This window comes from Topomyia yanbarensis, chromosome 3, assembly GCF_030247195.1.
Source record: "Topomyia yanbarensis strain Yona2022 chromosome 3, ASM3024719v1, whole genome shotgun sequence".
Taxonomy (NCBI): Eukaryota; Metazoa; Arthropoda; class Insecta; order Diptera; family Culicidae; genus Topomyia; species Topomyia yanbarensis.
This window is the reverse complement of record NC_080672.1, coordinates 377,150,929-377,170,323: the sequence shown is the minus strand read 5'-3', so window position 1 is coordinate 377,170,323 and position 19,395 is coordinate 377,150,929. Positions and strand designations below refer to the sequence as shown.

At 39.4% G+C, this 19,395-nt stretch overlaps 2 protein-coding genes across 2 annotated transcripts in view; one reads left to right on the top strand and one right to left on the bottom strand.

Moving 5' to 3' along the window:
* LOC131694138 (protein Lilipod) overlaps positions 1 to 16,511 on the top strand; it is a 58,194-nt gene extending 41,683 nt beyond the window's left edge. The window contains exons 6-11 of the mRNA XM_058982584.1: positions 7,506 to 7,661; positions 7,740 to 7,895; positions 7,953 to 8,107; positions 8,168 to 8,399; positions 8,468 to 8,624; positions 16,138 to 16,511. Of these exons, the coding sequence (XP_058838567.1) occupies positions 7,506 to 7,661; positions 7,740 to 7,895; positions 7,953 to 8,107; positions 8,168 to 8,399; positions 8,468 to 8,624; positions 16,138 to 16,369 (1,088 nt within the window). The 3' untranslated portion in view covers positions 16,370 to 16,511. The remainder of the gene's footprint in view (positions 1 to 7,505; positions 7,662 to 7,739; positions 7,896 to 7,952; positions 8,108 to 8,167; positions 8,400 to 8,467; positions 8,625 to 16,137) is intronic.
* On the bottom strand, positions 16,496 to 18,118 carry LOC131694143 (chymotrypsin-2-like). The gene is made up of 3 exons (XM_058982591.1): positions 17,313 to 18,118; positions 16,774 to 17,164; positions 16,496 to 16,713 (listed from the first exon to the last, which is right to left on the bottom strand). Exons 1-3 carry the CDS (start codon positions 17,546 to 17,548, stop codon positions 16,531 to 16,533), a joined length of 810 nt encoding a protein of 269 aa, XP_058838574.1. The 5' UTR covers positions 17,549 to 18,118; the 3' UTR covers positions 16,496 to 16,530.
* Between the last annotated feature and the right edge of the window lie 1,277 nt (positions 18,119 to 19,395).

Genomic DNA, 19,395 nt, shown 5'->3' with positions numbered 1-19,395 from the left:
AGCCTTTCCTTCAATCTCCAGCACAATCCGATCAATATAGTCCAAATCTTTAGGATTGTTTTTCTTCGCCTCAGCGATGCTTTTCTCGTAAACCCTAGTTTCACCCAGTAGATAGTAACCCTGGGCTCTGTAGATCCACGATCGAAGGTTCTTCTCGTCCAGCTTACTGATCACAAAATCACAATCGATTATCGCTCGCTTGTACAGCTGAATTTTGATGTAGGCTAATGCCCTATTATTATACAGTATGGGATTGTCCCGAATGTAATCAATCGCTTTCGTGTACATGCTGATTGCCTTCTCGTATTCTGCCTGCCGGAAGGCGCGGTTACCCGCCCTTCTCAATCCCTGCGCCGTCTGTTCACGTTCTTTCCGTTCTGCCGCACGGCGTGCTGCATCCCGTTCCACTCCGGCCATGAATGCAAACTTATCCGGGTTCTCCAAGGAATCGTTGTCTTTCTTATTAATCACCGTTCGCTCTTGATTGACCCGAACTATGAAGTTGTCGACATCGATTTTCTCCAGTTCCTTTTTGTCTTCGCCAAGAAATCTAAATTAAAGCACACTCAACGAATATGCAACTGAGGTAAATGCGGATCACTCACCGTTCCGCGAAGGCAACTCCCATCTGTTCCTTGTCCTTTTCTCCACTGGTCATCATGCTGAGGATACGCATCACTTCGTCCACCTTGCTCATTGACGCTTCGAAGTCGTCATCATCCATTTTACTGGACATTCTTGGCAAAACCTGCACCCGATGCTCGATTTAATTACAGGTTGATTCCGCGGTACGGATGCTACGCCCTGTCTGCTCAGTCAGCCAACTCTATCTGCTGTGCTTAGTTGACGATGTAGACCGTATTCCGACGCAAATTGTTTACATAAGGGTGTGTAGTTATTGTTGCCATTAGCTACCAAAGCAAATATAAACGATTGTAGTTGTTAAGGATACGCAACCGTTAACTGTTTTATATTGGCTTCGATTTGACACGGTGTCCTTTTCTAAGATCTGGGGTTAATAAATTATTTAGTATTTTTTATTGAGATAACTTATTTGGTACGGCACGTACGCCGGATTATTTATGTTTCAATTTTGTTAAACTAACTACATTTTGGTATTTTCTCAAAACGAAGGTGAACGATATAATATTTTTTAAATTAATTATACAATTTGATAATTTTTTTAGGCTAAGGTAAATGGATCCGTTTTGACAAAAGACCGTTATGCCAAATGATCTTCAGTGTAATCAATTCTCAAAATTATGAATATATATATATATATATATATATATATATATATATATATATATATATATATATATATATATATATATATATATATATATATATATATATATATATATATATATATATATATATATATATATATATATATATATATATATATATATATATATATATATATATATATATATATATATATATATATATATATATATATATATATATATATATATATATATATATATATATATATATATATATATATATATATATATATATATATATACCTTAAACTAAAGCTAATGGATTAAATAAATTACAGTATTTTAGCTGCCATGTCTGCACTAAAAATACGGTGTTTGTTCTGACTAGGGTTCGCAGTACCGACCCTTTTTGGCGAGAACCGGTACTACGGTACTGAAGCCCTCAGTACCGGTAAAGTACCGGTACTCGAATTTTTTTAAAAAAATCGAAAAAGCTTCAAACTGATGATCTTATTCTCATATGATTGATTTGTGCTGATCAAAAAACATGTTTATTGTTTTTAATTGCTTCGGAATGGCAAGATTCATTTCACAAAAGATATTTTTCGTATAGGGCACCTTCTTTTATTTCGAAATCTAGGCCACTTTGAAATCAATAACTGCTAAGTGGTGCGACTTTCTTCGACTTGGACAGATGGTAAATGTATGAAACCCTATTAACAACAGTAAATCAAAGCGAAAATGGCATTAAATCCGAGCAAGTTAATCGCATTTCCTTTCTTGCTTTTCTGAAAACTGGTTTCGACCTTTATGTCGTTTGCCTACTATTCTCTAATGCATGTCAAGGCTCCTTGCTTTCCTGTAAACTATGGAGTTTTGCTGAATTTTCCGATCACCAATAATTACAAATCACCCCATTTGAAGCAGTTCACCAAGTCTAAAACTACTAAATCGCTGTTCGTTCTTTTATAGATAAAGGTTTAAGAGCAAACCAAATACAGACATGACTTAGACCATAGTCTTGTTACGCGCCACCCAGTGAATAATGGAAACCAATCAGAATGTCGCTAAAATAAATTTTAACTTCTAGAATTATTATTATGATGGCCTCACCTCATTCCCACACAAAGGTGTTATCTCAACGATTTATCTAGAAGGAAAATTAATATAAATAAACGTTATCTTGCAGACCGATATTTTGAAACAGATCCCCCTGCAGAGTTAACATATTTGCCATAAAAAATTGTACGAAAATACCGGTACTGGCTTTTGTTCAGTACCGGTATTACGGTACCAAAAATGGGTCGGTATTCCCGGGATTTTCGGTACCGGTATTACCGGTACCACAACCCTAGTTCTGACCATCGGGAATAATTTTTTTTAATGTCATACACCACAATCTACATATTTTGTTATAGAGAATTACTGTTTTGGTACGCATGTTAAAAATATCAAAACAAACGATTTTACCGAACTAATAATTCATTTCGAATTTTGACAGTTGGCTTTTACAGCGTAATTATATATTTGTCGAGATATGTTCTTTCTGGGACGTCATAATTTCTCAGGGATAGCATAAAAGTCAGCACATTATGCCGGTGTCTCAAAGGTTGCGGGCTCGAATCCTGCCTCTGAGGGAATTTTTTCACCTACTGGATACCACCAAAAAGTCTTAATTTTCCGAAAAAAAATTGTGTCTCAAAGTAGAACTGATCTAGATCAGTTGCTGTTTATCTAGATCAAAACCAATGTAGTCAAAATAATGCACATTTCCATCCAATATACTTTGCTGAAAACACTAATCCTTTAGGACAGTGATTCTCAATCTGGGGTCCGCGGACCCCTAGGGGGCCGCGAAGTTGTTGCGAATAAAACTATATTTTCCGAGTGCATATTGAAATTTCAAGTCTTGTTTCCTAACAAACAATCGATGTTTATCCGTGGGGGTCCGCAGCAACCCAGTGTGATTTCTAAGGAGTCCGTGGTACGAGAAAGCTGCTAGGATACATACTACATACTCAGGGCGCTAGATGTTTTGAATGTCGAAAGAAGCATTCTGCCCCACTGTACCACGATGACTACTGTATACTTCGGCAGCAGGATCGCCAGATTAAGGAGCGACAACGGTTGTGAAGACATTTATACCAGTTTTATTAGTTACTGTGAGGAATCAGAAATCGTGATGGAGCCAGCCGTACCGTATAGTCTCAACAGAATGGCGTGGCAGAACAAATGAATAGGACTATGATGGAACGTGCATGATCAATGTTAGATGATGAGTGCTTCAAAAGGTCAATGTAGAGCGAGGCGGTTATAGCTGCAATATACTTAATTAAAAGAAGACCTACAACTGCCTTGGCTGAGAACAAAACGCTTTACGCGATCTAGTTCGGGTACAAGCCAAATGTGGCCAGACTTCGCATCTTCGGAAGTAAAGCAGTTTGCTGCGTACTCAAGGAAATGCGGAAGAAGATCGATGGGAGAGGCCATGTTTGCTACTTGGCCGAGTACGGAATAAACGGATATCACATGTGGGATCCTGTTCAACGGAAAATTCTTATCGTACGTGACGTAGTCATAGAAGAATCGAGTTCGACGCGACGAAAGTGACGACCACCCAGGGTATGATTATCCGGAACCAACAAATGCAGCACTAAATCGGAATAACTAAACAAATTGTGATTCAGTTCCGGAACCATGCTTCGAACAGTCTGAGAATGGAGCTCTAGGTGGCTACGACACATCAACCGAAGAATTTGAAAGTGCTGAAGATGACGATTTTGCGATTGACGATTATGCTTGCGATTATGTTATTTTGCGCTGAATGCAGAGAATTATGTAGAAACTGTGCCGGACGACATCGAAGCAATCCAGATGTTTGACGATTGGCCGGAATGGAAGCGTGCAATTGACGTAGAAATGCATGCGCTCGAGAAGAATAATACATGGGACTTCGTGGATATCCCAGTTGGTGCTCGGCCGGTTCCCTGCAAGTGGGTATTCAAAATAATATACAATAATAACGGCAAGACTTGTAGCCAAAGAATGTTCACAACGTAGAGGCTACGACTAACAGGAAACATATGCTCCGGTCGTCCGCATGGCAACCATCCGGATCCTGTTGGCGTTAACGTAACAAAAAAAAACCTTCACCTGCTCCAGATGGACGTTCGTACGGCCTTTCTCCACGGAACGATATGCGGCAGCTACCAGGACTTGAAAGGGGGCAAATTGTGCAAGCTAAACAAATCCCTGTACGGCATAAAAAGACCGCGTAATTGGAATGGAATGAGCGATTCAACTGCTATATAAAAACTCGGATTCCAGCGCTCACAATATGACAGTTGTATGTATACAAGGAAGGTCAACGGCGTGTTAGCATACCCAATCTTGTACGTTGATGATATCGCCTTGGCTTAAGTTTCCTGGAAGAAATTCAACGTATTAAACGACGTTTGGCAAACGAGTTTGAGATGGACGAAATGCAGGAGTTGAAAAGTTTTCTGGGGAAGTGGATTCAGTACAACAAGCAGAAAGGTAAGTTCTTATTGGATGAATTAAAATAGATCTCAACTCTGTTGAAGCACTTTGGAATGGACGCCTGCAGGTCGGTGTCGACACCACTGGAGGCCAATCTCAAGCTGGAGAGAAAGAAAGATGGCGAAGGAATCAATACGCATACCGAGAACTTGTAGGACTTGGCGTACTTAATGTTATCGTCTCGTCCCGACATAAGCATTGCAGTCAATTATTCAAGTGTTTGGTAACCCCGTCTCGTGGAGAACACGAAAGCAGTCAGTGATGTCGTTGTCATCGACGGCAGCGGAATATGCCAGTCTTCGAGCGAGGTAATTTGGTTGAGAAACCTGCTCACCGAATTCGGAGTGAACTTGTACGCCCGTTTGGTGATCTACGAGGACAACCAATTCTGCATACACATCGCTGAAGAACCATGCGACCAGAAACTGATGCAGCATTTGGACATCCGTCACGACTATATTAAAGAGTGTATCCTGAATGATGTCATTAAATTGAAATATATTCCAACTGAAAATCAATTGGTTGACATCGTCATGTAGAGCCTGCATACAGTTGCTTTTTTGAAGCATCGATCCACACTGAGTCTAAGCTCAACACGGAGAAGAACCGGCATTAAACGAGACCCTTCTTGCACGGACGTGTCGAAGAACACAGTGGAATTAAAGGTATCTTTTTGGATTTTCGATTGATGTGTACAGGTGTAGTGGAGTGCAGTGGTTTTGCAGAAGTGCCAATGGAACATACCCAGTTTTCTGCACTTCTGCTAGAAAGGGCAAAAGTGGTGCAAAACCAGTGCACTTCACTACACCGGTGTCAATCAATCGTAAATTCGATTTGAGAATGACACAGATTGAAACATATCTAGATGAATTATTATCCTCCTGACTAGCAATTTGCAACCAGTTTTCAACTAAAATTCCATGCATTTCTTGTTACAAACTGGTTGTAAAGTGGTTGCCGAAACAAAAACTGCTACTCGTGCTGCGCAATGTGATTGAAGCACACTGTTTGCGAGCGAAACCCGACAAGGCTTTCAGCGGATTCATAACCTCACAGCGGATGAGCAGACGGGAAGAAAGATCCCAGAAACCTATACCAATTTGTTCATATGAGTGTTCGCGACAGAACGGGATCAGAAACATCCATATTTAATCACCGTTGTTTGATATCATTTTATTAGATCTCCTCGGTGGACATCCCACCAAGATCGCGTTATTGCACAAAAAAAAATACTTTATTTGCATTTAGTTATCAGATACCTTATGAGCCCTTCCCAAGTATCTTTAGAGTCTAACCAGAGTCCGAGGTATTTAAATGTAAAAACTACGTTATCATTCTACCTTGAAACAGAAGCTGAAGTTGAGTTGGTTCACGTTTCCTGGAAAAAAACGATTAGCTGTACAGAAGGGGGCTTAAATATTACACTTGTGGAAGACCTATGTCGCCTATTCGAGAAGTGAGAGAAGTTCACGTGTTTTTTTGCAACAAATTGTACAAATAGTTGTTCAGAATTGGTGAAAATCCGTGTTGATAAAGTTTATCCGAGAGAAGCACGATTGACATAGAATCAAAGGCCCCCTTAATGTCATAGAATACAGATACCTTTCGCTCTTGAGGAGCGTATGCCAGTTGAATTTCTGATTAAAGCAGCACAAGACTTTCAATTATCCCTTTGCCGTTGGCGAAAGCTAAATTTGTTATCTGATAATAAACCGTTAACCTCAATCCAATTATCGAGCCGTACTAAAATCATTTTCTCCATCAATTCCCGGATACAGGAATGCATTTTAATCGGCCAATGCAAATTGGGGTCGGAGGTTGGGTTTCCCGGTTTAAGAGTAGCAATTACTCTTGCTCATCTCTAGTAACGCGTTCTGCTCAAGACACCTTTTTAAAAAATTCAACGAACATCTTTTTGCAGCGTCAGGAAGATTCTTCAATAAGTTGAATTTTATTTTTTCTGGGCCAGGTGCATTATTATAACATGACATGAGTGTAACTGAGAATTTCATCACCAAAAAGGAGAGTCAATTTCGTAATCTCCTGGCAATACGTCGCTCGCTTTTTTTATAGGGACAGAGGCTGGGCATACCTTTTTATGCAAAGTAAAAAAAACCGTCCAATATTCCTCGCATTCGTTCTATAAATTTCGACTACGAATTTATTTAGCTGTGTTAAATAAAGAGCTCATCGCTGTCACGCTCGATAGACCTTCGTCAAACCGGCGCCAATAAACGCCTTTTTTCGAGCGGAGCAAACTTTTAAACTTGCTGACAAAAACCGTATAACGCTCTTAGCTTTTTGGTATTCCTCTGCCACGCTTCCGAAATTCTTTACATGCTTTCATTAGCAATAAAAAATAAAGTGCCAATTCGAATTTACTACTAAATATGCTAAGTCTACCTGCTCTATAATGCATTCGTTTCTACAGTTCACTATATTTCTATCGGAACATATTTGTTTAGTTCGCAAAACATTTCTAATTCGAATGTGCAGTATTTTTATCTCTATTTTAATTTTATTCGTTATTTAGTCTTGAGGTATAATTTGTATTCGCACTTTACAATATCGGGTTTGGCATATATTATATACTAATTTAAATAAATTAAAACGCTTGCCATGCGGATTGGAACTTATTTGTATTTTTCTAGTGTACACTAATGCCATTAATCTTTGGAAGAAAATATTTCTTGTACTCACTTAGATAAACAAATTTTTCTTCTAATCCTATTCCAGTATGCACTCCAATGGGCTTTGTGAGACTGTTCGGTGTCGTCGGTCAGGTACTGGTCAAACCGAATCTGCTGCGTGATGTGAACGAAGAATTCCATGCCTTCAACCTGGAGGAGGCAACCGTGCGACGGAAGCTAGCTAACGCTAACATCAACATCGGTAAGAAAGGGAGAGATTAGTGTAAACGATTTTAGCAAACCTCAGATATTTGATTAAATCCGTTCTCTTATTTTGCAGAACTTAAAAGCGTTACGACGATCGACTATGCCCCATCAAAGCTAGTCTCGGGACTGGAGGATTTGTATCAAATCCGACCCACCAACGGTGGCTTCACCGAGTCGGCAAAACTTTTCGAAAGACTGAGAGCGCTCGAGACCGAGCGGAAAATGCTAGGTAATGTTGTTTGTGATTGAACATTCTAATGGATCACTAACTGAGGTGCACTTCCAGATAAGCAACGAAGCTCATCAGCACTACAAAGAAATCTTGTGTATCCGGTTGCAATGTTACTATTGCTTCTACTAACCGGTATCACTGTTCTGCTAGTGGTACAGAACACATTGGAACTGCTAATTGGAATCAAAGCAGTGCCGTTGAGTACACGGGTAAGCGAAATGAACTGAAAACTTTTGAAAACATCTACAATTAATCGGAATACTTTTCAGCAATTCACTCTGGGAATCACATCCCTATCGAAGTTAGGCCCGCTGGGGGCAGCCCTAGAGGTGTGTATCATCATGTATTTAGGCGTGACGTCGACGGTCGGTCTCTATACAATGCCATTCATGCGGAACGTCCGTCCCCAGCGACGAAAGACGTCGCTGTCGCAGTTAATTTCCAACTGTGCGCTTGTGCTGATTCTAAGTTCTGCGCTGCCATTGCTAACCCGTATTCTAGGTAAGTCAATTCGTCCTTACGATCGACACCAACCAAATGATATCTAATTACTTTATTATCAATAACAGGGATCACAAACTTCGATCTTCTGGGCGACTTTGGCCAAATCGAGTGGCTCGGCAACTTTATGATCGTGCTGCTGTACAACGTGATCTTCGGTACAGCGGCCACGCTCTGTCTGGTGAATAAATTCACCGCAACCGTGCGGCGGGAGCTGTGCGCACGGTTAGTGGAAAATTATTTCATTTTCACAAGCTACCTCTCGTTTATCATCAATTAGCTAGCAAGCGTTTAGCATGGGTGTGTCTGCACGGCGCCTGCCAGCAGTGTAACACTGTGTTTAGATACGCTTTATGCTTTAGGTTGTAGGTTGTCAATGCACAATGAACTGAGCGGCTCGGTGAATGAGTTTCCGAATGTGATAGTGCGAGAGAGAGAGAGAAAGAGAGCCATGGACTAAATTTGTGAGATAAATTATAATGCACAAGATTGTCGAAATGATTGCACTTTTTAAAATAATTTATTATTTTTAATTTATTGTTTACTATTTTGGAAACTATTCATGTAAAGTTATATGTCAGGGATTTAATGCGTGTTCCGAGAAAGTGAAGCAAAGCTGTATAGGAAAAATGGAAAAGCTTGTTTGCCACTGCAGAACCATTGTGAACCTAAATTATTCAAACATTAAAAAGCTGTTCACAACACAATAACATGGCCGAAGGAAAACTACACACCATTTGAGGGATCTTTTCAGAACCACTGGAAAATTATCAAACGATCTCAATTAAAAATGTTAAATTATTTTCGATGTTTCTGCTGAATATATTTTTAATGACTTTAGTTTGAATTGCTTTGCAGATCTAAAATTTTCCATCACATATATTACTGCCCATAAAAGCATAAGAGTCCCATATCGAAAAGCAAGCCGAGAAAAAGGCTGTTCAAGACAACCGTGTTTTGATTTTTTTTTTTTCGATATTTTCTAAACAAACCTGGTAACATTAACTGTGCATCATGATTCAGGGGTGATACAGAATACAAACCAACAGTTAACTCATTTTAGACGAAAATCTATATGGGACTCTTACGCTTTTATGGGCAGTATAGTCGCTGTTAAGTCAAACCGAGCTAAGTCGAAAAATCTCAAAAAATGAGATAATGATAGCATTGGATAAAGAATTTCTTCAGTTATATTCGGCTCTTACCAGATTTGAAATATGTTATAATTAGCAAGAATAATGGCAAAAAATTAATTTCGATTAATAGCGTAAAGTATGCTGCGATTCAAACTTAAACATCTTTTTCTCGAAATCAATACAATGTCACTTAGTCCGGTCTGACTTAACACCGACCATACATCAATCGCCTTTACTGTAGTATTTGTAAGAAGCATACAAAAATGCATTTTGCATGCCTCATGTAATTTATTTCCGTTTAAATGGTGACGGCATTTCGTGTATAGTGAACAATCCGCCTTTTTGAACTGAAAAACCCTTCAATAACAAAGATTACAATCTAGAAACCCATTGTAGTTTCTTGGTTTATCCAAATAGAGATTAATTACTAAATCACACTCAAACAAGACAGTTTTGTTTGTTTTCCCAATTACTTGATTGGAACATTTTATGAGGTGTTATGTATGAGATACATAGAGCTTAAACCCCTAGTCTTTTACGATTGAAACATAATAAATGTTACTACAATAAGAACTATAAGAAATTAAGATACACTCAACAACATGCTCCCAGTGCAATCAGTTAGTCGCGTACCAATTTATTGTAATGTTTAACATTTTATTGATTGAAATGCTCGTATAATTTTTCAAGTGATGTACACTTACAAGGCTTGCATTCCACTGAAAAAAAATCAAAGGAGCAAAACAATTACTAATTTTTTATGACCAGTTCCCCACGCCCCGTACGAAATGTGATTCATACAGTGAATTCAATTTCATTCAATTTCAATATGAATATCTCCTCACCTATAGGGTACAGATGAAAGGGTTCAAGTTGATAAAGTTGCTGATTTCCTTCCATCTCGACCGGAATTTAGCGGATGGAAGCAATACACTCTAAAGAGAAACATTTGGTTCATTTCGGTCAAGTATGAAAAAAAGTTACGTTAGCTTGCCTTGAAAGTGTCGCAACATTTATCGACTCATCCTTTAACTAATTTTAAATGCAACAGAATTTTTTTATATTCTTTGGGTAATTGCAATCAACGAGATGCTTTTAAATCATTGAGTATATAAAGGCCGTTGCATGATCCAAGTTCCTTCATGGAAATACATTAATTTGGGCGATGTTAAGGAATTGATCACAATAATACCGTCCATTAGCGGGTTTGGCGAAGCATTTCTACTAGTGTGTAAACCGTACTATGTGAAGCATACTGTAGCGCGTGCTAGACGCGCCAGTGGTTTTAGTCTGTAAACTTGTTCCTCAAAAGGACCGCTTGCCACCTGACAAGAGTCTTAGTCTTAACCACAGGGTGGAATCATTCAAAGAACCCGAAATAATTACTGAACATCTCGAAAGATCGTCCCAAGCAACCCTAATTTGGAGTAAGCACTAGCAAACGTCCGAACGAACGACGTAACACTTTTTCTTAACCTAGTCAACCTTTATTACGAGGAACACTAATAACTAACTGTGTGGCGGTTCAAGTGGAATTCGCGGCGCGGCAATAAAGAATTCGAATCGGTTTTCGGGATTAAAACTTTTTATTTGCTCGTAACGTGTAGCGCGTTCTACGTATTAAATTACTCTTATGGTTTTCTCTCTAGTGTTGCGTGTGTGTCTTTGTGTGTTCCTCGATGCCGAGAGAATGTCCGATGCCACAGGGACCCCCCAGTTACACCAAGAATCGTACACGATGACCGGTTGGGATAACTATCGTTCTGCTGCCATCTGATGGAAGTTGATCTTCGTTTAGATAGACGTAAGCTGTTTCGAGGCGATCTAGTGAAATTCTTTGGCTTTTTCCTCTAACGCTGACATCCATATACTTGTCGCTTCGTGACAACACTTCGAATGGTCCATCGTATGGCCTCCGCAATGATTTCATAAGGGCATCGAATCGGTCGAAATTATGAGTGCACTTTTTCAGATCCTTATGAACAAAAAAAATTCCCTTGGAATGGGATATATAGAGGTTTTAACCTTAAAATCACTCGCCTCTTCGTGTTAGAAAAATCTTTTAAGAACAATCTCTCTGGGATTCGAACCCGGGTGAGCTGCGTACAAGGCAATCGATTTACCATCTACGCAATGCCCGCCCCCAGCAAATCTTTTTAAAATCTTAACAATATGGCTATTTTTGGAACGGGCGTGACAAGTAGGTGACGGAAATCGACGAGTGACATCATTTTGGAATCCAATATGGCGACTTCCGGTTATGCAAAATTTGCTAAAACCCTTTCAATATGGGTATTTTTGGAACGGGTTTGTTGAGTAGAAAGCAATTGAAAGTCGCCATTTTAAATTTTCAAGTTATGTCATATATTGACTTGCAGATTCCGGAATCTACTGAGCTAGTTTAGAAGTACCCATATTGCTAGGGCCATAGAAAATTTTACTTTACCAGATGGCGCATTTTAAGATTATAAGATGGCATCGAAAAAAAAACTTACTGACATTAATTCTTTCAGCCCATTCCAAAAATACTAATCTTGTTAGGCATATCAATAATTTTGCTCAATCGGAAGTCGCCATCTCATACATCGAAATGTGTTTAACGGCATCGATTTCTGTTATTTATTCGCTAAGTTTCTTCCGAAAATCTTCATTTTGTTTGTTTTTGTGAGAATTGATGGCATACAGTAAAGACCTAATTTGTCTACCCCCGAAGGGCTCTGGCAAACTAACCAAGTAAAATTCGAGTACATAAATGTTTTCTTAGACACATTTATCTTACCTTAAAGATTCAAAAGTAAAAATACCATTTTTTTATTTTGTGCTGGAAATTTATGATTAATCGTCAAAAGGGTTATGAGCCTTTGTCTATTTCAAAATGGCCAAAAACATCGATTTCCGCCATCTCGTCAATTGGGTCATTAAGCCATATGATGGTTTTGACCTTTTCCGATGCAGCTGACGTTAAAGATACGTAATCGAACTTTTTTTTCGCTTTTTTGTACAAAAAATAAAGTTGAATTATCACGACCACACCTTCCATTGAACTACTTTGATCCCTATCCTTTTGCTGGGATAACTGTCAAAAATGCTAACCCCTGTGGTAAAATTCACTATCAAGGAAGATCGATAGTGTCAAACGAGGATGCGTTTACCTTTTTTTTATAAAATAATAAAAAATCATTCTGAAGTTTTAAAGGTTGAATATATTGTTATATTTAGAAAGATGAGTTGAGATGAGAAATAAAAGAATTATTTTATTTTTATTCCTCGTTTAATGACCCAATTCCATTCCCAAAATACCCATATTATTGAGGTTATGCAGCGTTTTTTAAAACGAAAGTCGCCATCTTGGATTTCAAAACGGTCTACACATCGCTATCCGTCATGTACTCGTCAATCCCATTCCGGAAAAAATCATTGCTCAGGTTACAGTTTTCTAAACCGGAAGTCGCTATGCTTGATTTCAATATGCCCTAAAACATTGAATCGTCAATCCCATTCCGCAAATATATTGTTGAGGTTATAGAGTTTTTTGAACCGGAATTTCAAATCTATAGCATGTTAGAAAAATATTTTTGTAGGTTTATGCGCATAGCGTGTCTAAATTGCTTTGAAGGTTTTTTTTATTATAAAAATTCTAACCTTGGTTGGAAATCAAACCCAGGTGAGCGGCGTACTAAGCAATCAATTTAACAACTACGCTATGCCCGCCCTTTGTTGTTTGAAAGTGTTGTACTTAAAAGCTGTCGTGTTTTTACATAACCACCCATAGTTCAAAAAGTAAATAACACATCCAAAAATAAAACTAATAGCGTGAAATGGTCACACTATGCCATTCATTTCAAAGTGGAACCGGACGAAGTTGACAAGCACGTTTCGCCTAATAGTTGTTCAAATCGCGAGCGCGTATAGAACGATATCATCGGAGGCGGTATGCGTAATTGCCGGGAGGATCTCCATCTGCATTCTGACTGAGGACGTGGAATGCACCAGACGAGGAATGTACGAAATGCAAGGAGACTTGTCAGAGCGGACGCGTTTGCTAAGTGACAGCAAGAGTGGTGCAACACGGGGAAAGGAATGTGGAGCCACCGACTCATCCCAAATGTGTCAGTGTGGGTGCGTAGGAAGCATGACGAGTTGAAGAACTTCCGTTTGACACAGTTTTTGTCCGGGCACGGATGCTTCCGGAAGTACCTACATCGGTTTGAGCACCCCTTTGCACAGAGTACGTGAACGTGCAAGAAACACCGGAACACGTGATCTTCGAATGCCCTAGGTTCGGAAAAGTTCGAAAGAATATGCCTGGTGTGACAGTTGACCATATCGTCGACGTGATATGCCACGACGAGTATATCTGAGATGCTGTCAACAGAGTGGTTACGAGTATACTCTCCGAGCTGCCAAGAAATTGGCGAAGGGACCAACAAAGTAGCACCGTCGGTTAGAAAGCCGCCGTGAAACTACAAATCGGGTTTCGAGAGAAATTTTGGGGCCGGGAAACTCGGTTGGTGTAGGCTATGTCCACCGCCGGGCCCCATTTGAGTAGAACGCGTCGTAGCACTGAGCTCGGATCATCGGGGCGCCAGTGAATCGGATTTTAGGCTTCACCGGAATCGCCGGAACGACCTCGACACCCTACCGGGTAGCTCGTGAGTAGGTTAGATCCAACGCCAGGGATTAGAGTGAGTAGTTCGCGTCGAATAGCTAACAGTGCGGCGCCAGTAAACCGGAAAGTGCTCTTCACCCGGAATCGCTAGACAGCACCTACTGGCTGACCCGCTGAGTAGATCGTGACGACGCTGGGAGCTAAATGGCTCAGGGAAACGAACATCGGTATCGGGAGAAATCTACTACCGGGGAATTCACTGTAGGGTAGATTCATCGCCATGGACTATCCGACTATATCGTGACAAAAATGGGAGCGAATTGGCTCACGAAAAACGGACATCGCTACCGAGAGTCGAAGTAGGATGAGTTCACCGCCGGGGACTATCCGAGTAGATCGTGATAAAGTTGGGAGCTGAATGATTCACGGAAACTGGAGCTAAATGGCTCATGGAATCAGCATCTAAACGGCTCACTGGGACGAGAGCTAAATGGCGACGTAATAGATGGAGAAAAGAAGTAAGAGAGAAGTCGAGAGTTAAATCAAAACTTAAAGGTCGAGTCATTTCATGGACCCAGTCAGGCTCCGAGATAGAGCAGAAGAAAGAGGTGCGACGAAAGCACAACGAACACCCCCCCCCCCCCCCCCCCGGGAAGTATTACCTCGATGTAGTTCCTTGGGGAATAAGGGTGAAAAAAGAGTAAGGAGTGTTTTAGTTGTTAAGCACGAAAGTGAGCCGTGAGTCCAACACATTGAGAATACACTACAGGACAGGCTTTTGAAGTTTTTTTTTTAAATTTACCATAAAAAACAAATTGTCGAGCTGAGTCGATTGGTATACGAAGCTTGGACCTCCGGGCCTCGGAAAAAGCTTTCAAAGCGGAAGCGAACCCATTTCTTTTGTAAGAAATGTAAATCTAAACAAAACTAGACACATTGTAACATTTTGTGACATATGAGGCAGAGGGAATAAAATAGAATTTGACGTAAAATGTTTGACTAAAGAATGAAGTTTGTGATAATTTATGACATGGGGAATCAATCTTGGGCGATTTTTGCATAATATAATTTATTATTATTATTATTATAGCTTGCAAATTATTCACAACTTTTCTTATTTATGCTTATCTCGTGGTATCGAAGTAAGTTACTGCTCTCGTAAACCAGTCATGTTAGAGTCAGTGAAATTAAATATCACGTACTCTAGCAATCTGCTACGAAATCTGTCGAAATAATGGGTCAAGTGTCACAAAGAGATCTATCACTACAGTTTTGCTTTGCTTTTTTTGTTTTCACGATCAAATTGGAAATATGTTTAAGTAATCTTAATCTTTTTTAAAATTTAAATCTAGTCGCCTAAGTATGGTCTGTCGAAATCCACATACCGACACCAAGAAGACTGTTTAAACGTAGTAGCGAGAGATTAGAATTGCGCACACAAAACAGCGGATCTTTTCTTTTGTTATTTTATTTTGTTTTATGAAATAATAACTAAGAAGCCAATCAGATCAAATGCATTTAATTCCTTCGGTCACTGTCGTTGAACGGTTGTTATTACCATTTTCCTCAAATGAAGAGACTTAAGCAAGAATGCGAACATATCTTATTCTTATTTTTAGATTTATTGTTCTTAAATTATCGCTAGGTTAATGATTATCTTCCAAGTGAGACGCAAACTGATATTTTTATATATAAGAAAAAACACATTTGCCAGCACGGAATGAAATTAAACGCTGTGGTTTTTTAGTATGAGAGAGTAAAGATTTTGCGTTATTAATATAATTTTACCGTGATTTTTTTTTTTATTTAATGATGACCCTTTCCTTACCTTTTCAATTGGCTTTCTGGTTTTATGTGTGCAATTTAACCATCCGAGTGTTTCCATCCCATTCATAGTTCTAGCGATTTTACATTAAAACATCAAATACTTACATCTAAGTACTTTAACCAACGTACTCTGGATCGACATCGGTCTTTTTCTCTTCGGTCACAGATTGAAGGCTTTGTTCGACTACAGCAGCCATTTGGAATCCAGCATTTATCATAGTTCATTGACGCATCTGGCCAACCACAGCCATCCACATCAGAATAGTATCGTCCAGGTCAGCCAACAAAATCTCATGGCGAATGAGTCCAACGAAACGCACATCTCACAGCATGGATCGAACGTAAATGCCGCTGTTTCTTCGATGTCCAGTGGAACGGAGGAGAAGAAAACTATCTGAAAAGACAACGTCTGCCTTATGCGACTGATATTATCAATCTGAACTAATAGAGTATTGAAGAGTGGTACAAGTGAAATTATCAACTTCAGTATTGTAAAAGAATACCAAATAAAACAGCTAGTTGCATACAAGTTTGACAAAATTATATTTCCGTTCATTTCTCATCCGAAAATTCCAAGAACATTTCGTCGTATGTTATCCTTTATCCAGTCATAATAATGAGACACTCTGCTAAATCCATCTGGCAGGCCAGCAGCACAGGTTTTGTAAGGACGATAACCTAGTCCGAAACTAGCAACACCAATCGCCTTGCCTTCACTCACCAATGGACTGCCCGAATCACCCTGCAAAGGTTAATTTAGCAAAGTACAATAACTGTAACATTGTCATCAACCTATACCAACCCCACAAATACCCTCCCCCTCCTTGGTAAAAGTACAGATATGACCGTCTCCAATGAAGTCCAGTTTCGACCTGCACTGTTCCTCCCCAATAACCCGTAGTAAAATAAATTGTAACTTATCAGATAACTGTGCTCCACTCTGCTTAGTACCACCCCAACCACTCAGTATCGCTTCCTTGCCGCCGGCCACATAATCTTTAGAGATGCCAATCCGTTCTACCAACTTTGGGATCCACAAAAATATCCCCCAAATCCTAACCAGGCCAATGTCGTTGATCACTCTTTCCCTATCGTAATGCGGATGCTGAATCAATTTATTCACGTTGAATCGAAAGCCTCCCCTGCTCAGTTGGGTGGTCCCAACTACGACCTTCAGTTCACTAGGAAGCACACTGAAAAGAATGTGAAATGCATACAAATTGTTTCATTATCTAGAATGCACCGTAATTTACTTCAAATCGGGACACGAAACTTTGAATAACTTAGAATAACACATTTTCCACCATTCACCATAGAAATCATTCTAAAAATATTCCTCACTCAGCTAAACAATGTGCAGCCGTTAGGATCCACCGTCGATCAATGATAGCACCTCCGCAAAAGTGTCCATGCCTCTGGAGAGATGCCTGATATGGAGTCGGACCAGCATCACCTCCACCTACCACGTGATGCCGAATACTTCCACTAAAACCGTCAGCACTGGTAGAAGTCGTCACATTTTTCGCAAGTACACATGCTAAATCAGTGATCAACAGAATGCTAACCACCAGGATCATCGTTTCACGGTGGAATGAAACACTAAGATAGAACCACAAATAAAAGGCTAGGTTAAAGCTTTTATACGGAGGAACAAATACTTTCCATAATTCTTATACTATTGTAAAAGACATCCTCTGCTATAAGTCATTAGTACAGGTGCAACTTAAAATACAGTGAATAGACTGTGGTACAACATTTGCCATTTTGAAATTCAAAACCTATTAAACAAATAGTATCAATCTTATTTACAGTAGGGTGACCGAGAGCAAGTTTTATTTACAATCGAACGGAAGTTGCTATGGAATATTTTACAGTAGATGGACTGTAAATGATAGGGCAAACAGCTTTTGGATCACGAATTATCACAGCTGTTTACAGTCGTACGCACAGGGAGCGTTGATCGACCATTTTGAGCTGAACATGTCGGGATGCCGGAGCGTTTGTCTGATTCAGCAGTTGAATGAATAAGACAAGCTCAGCGGCCAAGGTAAATTGATCATGATAGAAGCGATCTGAGATGGCTTTGTCTTATTGTGGACATTTTGCCATGGATATTATGCGCTAATATCCATCGTTTTCAATGCCTTTGTACGCAGTTTTCACGACGCCACCCGCGTTACGGTTTCGCTTGGTCTATTTTGTGCCGAAGAGGGTCCGGTAGTCTGGTGTGTTTTTAAAAGTCACATCGCTAACGTTAGCGATAATTCGGTGAGATCTAACTTGTTTATCTGTTTAATTCTTTGTATAGGGTAATTTAGAGAGAGATGCCGCATCGGGTGAGATACCGCACTTTCTATATCTCGTATATAGGGTCACTTTTATACGGTAATATGATATTGCGAGTTTGTCTTTCGAAGAATTACAACACTGGAGATGTAAAATGATACTCATGATTAACTTATGACAATTTTATTAACGTTTATGTGCGTCCAGTGTCATCACGGAGTGCCGAAAGTTTTTCAGTATCACATTAAAATTTCGTTTTTGAAATCGTTCAATTTTTTTTTTTTGGTAAATCATGTATCGATTGAATAGCTGGGACCTTTTAGAAGGTATTCTGATCATGAGCACGGTCATCCATAATTTCAGAGGAAAATGTCGTCGTGCGGCATCTCTCCCATACAATTGGGAGAGATGCCACATCAAAATTGCGGGTGAGATGCCACACTCGATGGTGCAGGATACGTAGTTAAAATGTATTTTTTCACCTCGGAATATCATTAAATGATCATTTGGGGACACCAGCGGCTGCTCGTTCAGTGGGTCATAAGCGCGACTTCCGGAGGGTTAAGGAACCCCTACCAACTCATAGATATATATCGCTCGTACAAACATAAATAATTAGTACCCAACTTAACCGTTGCACAAGGTTGCAAAAGAAAAATATTTTTGAAATGTTGAATAAAAAAATGTTTCTAGAAATGGTATTACATCCTTAAGAAAAATGAAGGTGCTGGCCGATTTATAGGTGTAATCAAACATCATGAAACTGAAGATTCCTAATCACAAAAACTTCAACGATAGCTGAAAAATACTTTTGTTCACCATTTTTCAGTTTGTGACCATGGTGCGGCGTCTCACCCGCACATGCGGCATCTCTTCCGCAGTGAACTTTTTTTTAAATGTTCATGGAAATTTGATGGATTTTTTTCATGAAAAAACCATTTCTCAGTATTTTAGAAACTTGTCGCAATTGATAATAATGATTTCATCAAATATTGAATGGTTTATTTTGATGCAGGATCGATTTTAAAAAAATGTGCGACATCTCTCCCCAAATTACCCTACGCTGCAGAAGAGTTAGAGTCCATCTAAATGATGATACCTGGAATGCTCATTCTGAAACCGATTCGGGATCCTAAAT

Bases quoted from the DNA above. Each gene is read 5' to 3' on its own strand.
- LOC131694143 (XM_058982591.1), bottom strand. From the start codon at position 17,548: ATGATCCTGGTGGTTAGCATTCTGTTGATCACTGATTTAGCATGTGTA. The intron at 17,165-17,312 runs GTGAGGAATATT...CATTCTTTTCAG, and splicing joins GCTGCACATTGTTTAGCTGA to TGTGCTTCCTAGTGAACTGA. The intron at 16,714-16,773 runs GTTGGTATAGGT...TAACCTTTGCAG, and splicing joins AGGGGGAGGGTATTTGTGGG to GGTGATTCGGGCAGTCCATT.